This window comes from Debaryomyces fabryi, assembly GCF_001447935.2.
Source record: "Debaryomyces fabryi strain CBS 789 chromosome Unknown contig00254, whole genome shotgun sequence".
In the NCBI taxonomy this organism is placed as follows: domain Eukaryota; kingdom Fungi; phylum Ascomycota; class Pichiomycetes; order Serinales; family Debaryomycetaceae; genus Debaryomyces; species Debaryomyces fabryi.
The window spans coordinates 1-7,848 of record NW_015385680.1 but is presented as its reverse complement, the minus strand read 5'-3'; the positions used below and the strand labels follow the sequence as shown (position 1 = coordinate 7,848).

General features: G+C 37.6%; 4 protein-coding genes across 4 annotated transcripts; 3 read left to right on the top strand and 1 right to left on the bottom strand.

Moving 5' to 3' along the window:
* Positions 1-412: 412 nt before the first annotated feature.
* AC631_05683 (uncharacterized protein) lies at positions 413-2,110 on the top strand (the record flags this gene model as incomplete). The annotated part of the gene is made up of 1 exon (XM_015614512.1): positions 413-2,110. One exon carries the CDS (start codon positions 413-415, stop codon positions 2,108-2,110), a length of 1,698 nt encoding a protein of 565 aa, XP_015464663.1.
* Positions 2,111-2,803: 693 nt separating this feature from the next.
* AC631_05682 (uncharacterized protein) lies at positions 2,804-4,528 on the top strand (the record flags this gene model as incomplete). The annotated part of the gene is made up of 2 exons (XM_015614511.1): positions 2,804-3,180; positions 3,472-4,528. 2 exons carry the CDS (start codon positions 2,804-2,806, stop codon positions 4,526-4,528), a joined length of 1,434 nt encoding a protein of 477 aa, XP_015464662.1.
* Positions 4,529-4,999: 471 nt separating this feature from the next.
* Positions 5,000-6,097, top strand: AC631_05681 (mitochondrial 37S ribosomal protein mS43; the record flags this gene model as incomplete). Its single annotated transcript, XM_015614510.1, has 1 exon — positions 5,000-6,097. The coding sequence occupies one exon, from the start codon at positions 5,000-5,002 to the stop codon at positions 6,095-6,097; it is 1,098 nt and encodes a 365-aa protein (XP_015464661.1).
* A 95-nt stretch (positions 6,098-6,192) lies between these two features.
* DBP5 (ATP-dependent RNA helicase) lies at positions 6,193-7,680 on the bottom strand (the record flags this gene model as incomplete). The annotated part of the gene is made up of 1 exon (XM_015614509.1): positions 6,193-7,680. One exon carries the CDS (start codon positions 7,678-7,680, stop codon positions 6,193-6,195), a length of 1,488 nt encoding a protein of 495 aa, XP_015464660.1.
* Between the last annotated feature and the right edge of the window lie 168 nt (positions 7,681-7,848).

Sequence of the window (7,848 nt, the reverse complement as noted above, 5' to 3'; positions counted from 1 at the left end):
ACATGCATTATACGTTGTCTTGAAAGATTAAGGGCATAACCCGAGGAAAATAATAGAGTAATTTTTGTTACGTATTAATAATGAAGCTAGCTAGTTAGTAATACCAAATTCTTATACTGTATACAAAATCCGACTGTAGTTCACCTAGATGGACACCTTTATCCATGGACGACAACTCGACTTAGGCTTGCTTGCATGCAAGGAATACAAGTATGTCGTATTGTTCGGCAGATACCAAATAGTATTTGCATTGTAATCTCGGTAATTGGTTATCGACCAATTAAAAAAAAGAAATCAACTGCAAAATGTGAGTACTAATATACACGACCTACTGATAAATATATCTTGCAGGGAATAATCAAGGATTAATTAATCCATAAAAACTATATACCAAGTAGATAGACCGTTATAAATGACTGAGAAGCTGGACGACTCAGGGCAGTTTGAAGCTTTTTCGTTCAAGAAAAAGCCGCTTGTGAAAAACCTCAATAAGTCCAGTATTCACTCAGTAATATCAGAAATAATACCTCACTCATCGAACAGACCAATCTCGGTTGATGGCGCTACAAATAACCGAAATAACAATGAAAATGAAGGATATAACAACATCAACTATGACGAGCAGATAAGGGCACCAAGAATGAGTAGCATCACGCGGGGCTCATTTAAGGATCGGAATACTGATAATGAGGAATCATTCGTGGCACGGACGCTGAGAAGGGAAACTGGAGGATTATGGAATCTAAAGGAGGACAGGATAGACGAAATATCGCAGGATGACTCTTATATTCCTGCTAACTTTGATTTATCACAACCGATCAGGAGGTGTTCGACACCGTTTGAGGTGGCCAGCGATATGCCAGATAACACGATATTGAGCTACACCACTAATAACTATATCTATGAAAGGAACCGTAGTGTGTCAAGTTCGAATTCGAATTCGAATAATACGTCTAATTCCAATACCAACACAAATTTGAAGAATTTGAGTTCAGATATGCAGCTGCCATCTCCAGACGAAGACTTGCAGCAAACGAGCTTGGTAAATGCCTTGAACAACCTAAACAATAATTTGACATCCCAGGAACGGAACGATAACCTGAAGATCAATCGTATAAAGCACCGTGCTCTGATATCTGCTAGTCATTTATCGGGAGTCGAGGGGACCGATCTTCAACAAGTATATCGATTGAAGAAACCTCTATGTATGCCAGCAGTATTGAGACCACAAAGCCTGGCACCTAACTCGTCATCACTGTCGCCAAAGGTGCCGTGCTCGGTCGAAACTTCTCCCAAAAAAATGAACTATTCGATTTCGATTGACTGTGAAGGTTCTTCTTCGGAATATGAAAGCCACCAACCAGCAGATCCTACGCATGAACATTGGAAACCCAACAGCTTTACATCACATTGTATGAAATGTTTCGAGGCTTTTGGCAATTTTTTTTCGCCTCAACGTAAAAGAAGACATCATTGCAGGTCCTGTGGTCAAATTTTCTGCTCTGAGTGTCTATGGCAAAAGAATATTGCGGACCAAGATGAAGAATATAGACCATCGGCAGCTCGTAATAGTGGTGAGATCAAGCATGCGACAGTGCTAGATGCAAACGCTCGATTTGTCATTCCCATATACACTAATTTGAAGTCGAATCCAAAGATTCGCTCGCCTACAGACTTGTTTCGCAACTGCAAGGTTTGCAGAGACTGCGGTCACAACTATCAGATGCTTGTTACCAATGTCAATGCCAACTTGTCGAATTTCCTAAGCGAAAACAAAATCAAGAATTTTAAGCTCCCATTTATTTTCATTGAAAATCCATACATCAGCAACAGTTCTGGTTCCATACCACATAATATCTTCCAACCTGACGAGACTTCTCAAGATACCCCTAAAGAAGCCGCAAGTTCCTCCCAGACCGACTCTAATTCCACGCATCCCGACATTGTTTCTCACAACGCCACCTCCGCCACTGCCGCAGGCACTAACATATCTTCGACTAACGATGCGTCTGTGATCAATAATGCAATTATCGATAGCTCACTTGCGGATACACATAGAAAATCGTCGGTTATAAGTGTGCCGTCTGACTGGACCTGGAGCTCTTTTTAGACTTATACATTTTATTGTTTTATGTGACACGGTTAACATGAGAGATGTAACCATCCTCTATGCCTTCGGTAACTACAGAACACATATCATTCGCACAACATCCAGTATAACCAGGACGCCCCTAATAATCTATTTTCTGGCTTATTGTATCTAACTATTTACTGTGACATTATTTATTTATTTTCATTTCTCTTCTGTGACAATACAAGTATTTATACCTAATCCAGCGTACTTGGTGTAGTAGACGCCAAATAATGGTCGTGTAATTGTGAAGCGCAATTGTTCGAATTTCGCTTCAAAATTTCATCACTAAGCGGTTAGCGAGGTTCAAAAAGTTCACTTCTTAGCTTGTTCGTAGATCAAATACTAGGACATTATAGCATAGACGTCAGAAAATCGTATTCTGAATAAAGAAACTGTCTAATTTATAACGTTAAATATATATTATTGACCTAAAACGCGTTAGTTGTTTTTAAAAGCATTTTAATTACCTAGCAGTATTAATCAGATATTTATTTCAAGACGATTCAGTTTATATCTTCAATTTAAATTGACCTTATAGTGATTTATTGTACATTGACTACAAATCAACCATAAGGAAAGCTGATATTAATAAAATAGAAAGAATTCGGATTTCAAGTTTCGGATTTCACTTTAAAGGCTGCACATTTGATACCCACAAAAACAGTCGCCATGTATCAACAACCAAATCATTCGTATCAGTCATCGGATTCATTGAGACGATTATCTGCCAATAATCCGTTCAGACAAAATCACTTTGAACCACCCAGACACGTCAATAGGTCGGCGTCGTCGCTCGGATCGGGCCATTCAGCATCCCAAAACCAAGCGTTTGATGACTGGGTGGAAAAGAACAAACAGCTTATAGAAGAATCTGATGATGAAGATCTCTACAGTCAGTCAAACCCTGTCGATATGAGTTTGAATTTGAATGAATCTCATGATGCGTCTAGACCGGTGAATGGTCATTTCAGCGATCTTCCAAGACCAACTTTTCCTACTACTGTTAGAGCTGGAAGTGATAGTAGCGTGAACTACAGTGATAATAGGTATGTATCTCTCTTGTTTTTATTACTAACGATGAGTTAAGAGTTTGTTTAGTGTTCTATTATCTAAACTATGTGGACGCACTCTGTCAGCATTTGAACTGTGCACGGCTGCGCCTATTTTGAATTAAAAGCAAAGTGCACACATCTCCACTTAAAACACCACTTTTGCTTGCTTATCAACAACAGTGGTACTTCGAGATAAAGGAATTTTCCGTATTGAACAAACACTTTGCTACATCCAAGCTAATAACACATAGGTATACAAGCATAAATACTAACCAATATTAATAGAAGAATGTCGTCGAATAACCCGTTTGCTTCAGCCCTCAAAGCACCTGACGCATACGTTCAACGCAGAGAACCACCACCAGTTCCACGAGTAAGAACCAATTCAAACACTCCTCCAGCACGTCCTCCTAAGACAGATTCTGGATTGCCTCCTTCATACGAAGAGGCAGCGGGACCTGAGAAAACAAGAAAAGATTATCCTAGAGAAAAACTGAGTTCGTCTTCGTCGAGACACCAGTCGTCATCCAGGCGTCACCGCTCACATAGTGACAGTGGTACCAATACAGGAAGACATAGTCGCTCCCATAGGGACAAGGAAAGACGTCACAAGAAGAAATCCCAACCTGAGCCTGTTAAAGCTAAGAACTTGGATACTATTGATAAGTTGGACGTGACTGGATTCTTTGGTGGAGGGTTTCATCACGATGGTCCCTTCGATGCGTGTACTCCACATAGGAACAAGAATGTTAAAGCTGCTCCAGTAATGGCATTCCCTGCTGATGGACCAAATAGCTCAATAAAGGGTGTCGGTGGAAACATTGACAAGAACGAGCAAATGAATTTGGCGTTTGGTAACTACGATGGAGAACAGGACCAAATTGCGGGCAAGACTTCCCCAGTCAAAAACCAGAATAGTGACGGACCAGTCCCATTGATTAAGACTAATAGAAAGACCAATGATGTTCCTACCTCCTTGTTCACACCAAAGCAAAATCCTTCTGTGATTAACTTTGACTCCAATATGAAGGCCGAACCAATACATGGTTCAACTACTGCTGGTTTAGGTTCTTCGACCTTTATTGACGGTGCCCCTGCTCCAAAGAGTACCGATGATCAATATTTAAGTGTCAACGGCGGTGGTTTAGGAAGAAAGAAATCCTTAGTTCAAAGATTACGTAAAAATAGTGGAAGCGAAAGTAGTAGCAGAAGAAGCTCCAATGATTATTACGACAGATCGGAAGAGAGAAGAGATTCAGGTGGATATGATAGCGAAAACAATGAAGGATCCGGTAACTCTTTGTTGAGGAGAGTTAAGAGTTTGAAAGTCGGTAGAAAATAATCTGAGAAATCCTTCGGAAATTAATATCACAATAATATTCATAAAGCAATTTATAGACTAATCTTTGTGTTTTAATTTGTCGGTTTCTTCTTTGTTTATGATGTATTATAGATTTATTTGCTGAGTTCCTCAGTTGCTTCACGAATTCCCTTATGACAACTCGTACTAATGATTTTATTATTACCCTATTATTATTAGCTTTCAAACGTTATTTTCGCCTATTATGTTTAGTGATTTGGTTTTTATACTATTTCTTACTTTGTTATTATGAGTTAATTAAAATTACCATTGGTAGTCTGTTCTTTATTGATATACAATTTGTAGTAGAGTGTGCTTAGTAGGCGTGTCGGATTCAAAATTCCAATCACCGCTCATAAAATAATTTTCACGAATTTTTCAACTGTTAGGCCTATTATTATAATCTACATACTAGCTTTCAGAGGTCTAGAACGAATATTGTAACTGGCATCTATGTATAGACTAATTAGCAAGGTAAAGCCTAGACTGCTGTTTCTTTCGTCGCAGTTAGGATCTTTCAGGTCTGTTTCGTATACTTTACCAACCATACCTTTGTTAGACAACTTAAAAATAAGTAAGGATGAATTCAAGGGGTTATATTCAAATAATGCAGTTAATGAATTATGGTTTAAGAGAGGTGAGCAACTTGTGGAAGGCTTGAATCAATTATTGGAAGAAAACAATATCAATCCACCTTCAGATTTAAACGAGTTAATTACCTTAACATTCAATAAGCCAGATTTGTACGGTATTTATTCATACGCTTCATTAATACATAACTTGCAATTTAGCTTGGAATCATTGAAGCCAAATGAATCGGAAGCTGGTAAATATGCTATCAAGAAAAGCGAACCAAGCGACTTGTTGAAGACTCCGTCAATCAGCCAAACATTCAATAACGAACCAACTGATCCAAACTTAAGAGAATGGATCGTCAACTCATTTGGGTCTATTGCAGAGTTCCGTACTTTATTATTAAACTCCGCTAAAGGTGTTAAGGGTGACGGTTTAGTTTGGTTAGTGGCACAAGCTACCTACTCTGAAAGTACCTTAAGAAACAATCAATTTTCATCCAATGCAAATGGCTTTAAATACAGTACATTATCTATCATGAATACTTATAATGCAGGTATAGTTGATGATTCTATCAGATCGGGCCAAATAACAAAGTTGAAACAACAAAAGCAAGCTAAAATTGCTTCATTGAAGAAGAAAATACAAGAAAGGAAACATATTACCAAAGACCAAGAAAACAATGAAGAAACAGAAAGAGCTAGCGAAGAAGATGCTTTGGCTGCTCTAGAAGGTGAGGCATCGTTTCCAAGTGACTTGACTTTAGGAACTGTCGAGGAAGCAGAAGCTGCCACATTATATTCTGACAGAAAGTTATTGCCTTTGTTAGCTATCGATGCATCTTCAAGAAACTATTTACTTGATTACGGTGTGTTCGGTAAGCAACAATACTTAGACAATGTTTGGGACTGTATCGATTGGGATGTTGTCTCAAAAAGAGCACCAATCAGATTTAAACAATCGTTTGAAATGGATTAATTAACATAGAAATCCATCTTTTGTATATAGAATTTTATATTATAACTATAAATATAAATAAAAAGTTATCATGTAATTAGTTTAGCTTTAAGAGCTCAATTCTTTATGACTTTCTTAACAATCTTCTCCACCTCATCCCAATCGTCGGTAGGGACTCTAGTCATTTCAATGTTACCGAAATATGATCTGATTGCCATCAAATCCTGATAAGATTTCTGATCATGGACAAACGATATCGAAACACCAACTCTACCAAATCTACCAGTTCTACCAATTCTATGTAAGTAAGTGGAAGGATCAGGTGCACCCTTTTGGTCAACTGGTAAATCGTAATTAACAACCATAGAAACCGATGCAATGTCAATACCTCTTGCCAAAACATTTGTAGTAATTAAAACTTTAGATCTACCTTCACGGAAATCATCAATTAATCTATCTCTTTCGCTAGTTTCTAAACCAGCGTGCAAAATTGAACATTTGTGACCTTCTTTCTTCATTTTGGCATACAAAATGTTTGCAGTATCCTTTGTCTTAACAAAAATAATAGAAGAACCAATAGTTAATAAACCATATAATTCACTTAAGACTTCGAATTTGTGATTTGCTGAATCACAATCCATGTATAATTGTTTAATACCTTCAACATTCAATTCTTCTTGCTTTAATTCTAATGAATTAGCATTTGGAACAAATTTTTCAGCATATTTACGAACCTCATCTGGGAACGTAGCAGAGAATAAAACCAATTGAGTTGTCTTTGGAAGAGTTCTTTTAACCCTAACACACTGGTCTCCTAAACCTTGTGATTCCAACATATTATCAGCTTCATCCAACACAAACACTTTCACTTTAGAGGTATTTATGAGTTTTCTTCTGATCAAGTCTAATAATGTACCTGGAGTACCTACTAAAACATGAGCACAAGTAGATTGACCTCTCTCCATCGCATCTGGGACGATCAATTGTGTTGTAATCTTAGTAAATTTACTCATTGTTGTGATGACTTCTAGAGTTTGTCTAGCCAATTCTCTTGCAGGTGCTAAACAAATACATTGAGTGTTTGGATCACTTTCGTCCACCCTCGATAACATGGTTAATGAAAACGCAGCAGTTTTACCGGTACCTGATTGAGACTGACCGATCATGTTCTTAGGAGGATTAGAAATTAACAATGGCAAGGCCTTTTCTTGAATCTTGGATGGCTTGTTGAACTTCATAGCATATAATCCCTTTAACAATTCAGGTCTCAATCCTAATTCTTCAAATGATTTAACTGAGTATAACGGAGAGTTTGGATCTGCTTGCAAATCAGCGAGTTTGACCTTAACTTCGTAGGTTGAGTTTATTAAATTGCTCTCAGATTCTTTTTCTTCGCTTTTTACTTCATCTTTTGTATCTTCTGGTTTGGATTCATCTTTAGATTCAACCGCTGGTTTGATTGTTTCTATGGTCTCATCTTTTGATTTATCTTCTTTTGCATCAACTTTTGATGCAGCATTATCAGTCTGTTCCTTCTTGTCGATAGACAATGAAGAAAGTAGCTCAGCTGCATCAGATTCGACTCTTTTGTCCTCGTTTGACATGTTTTCTTATATCTTAATGAAGTTCTCTACTTTCGTGTCTTACAGAGTACGAATACAAATTTCAATATTACTTGAAAAAAATATTGATCACGTGATATGGTCTGCAAGCTAATGTATATAAAACGATTTTTTTTTTGAGTAAGGACAATCCTTATTAGCTCAGTTGGC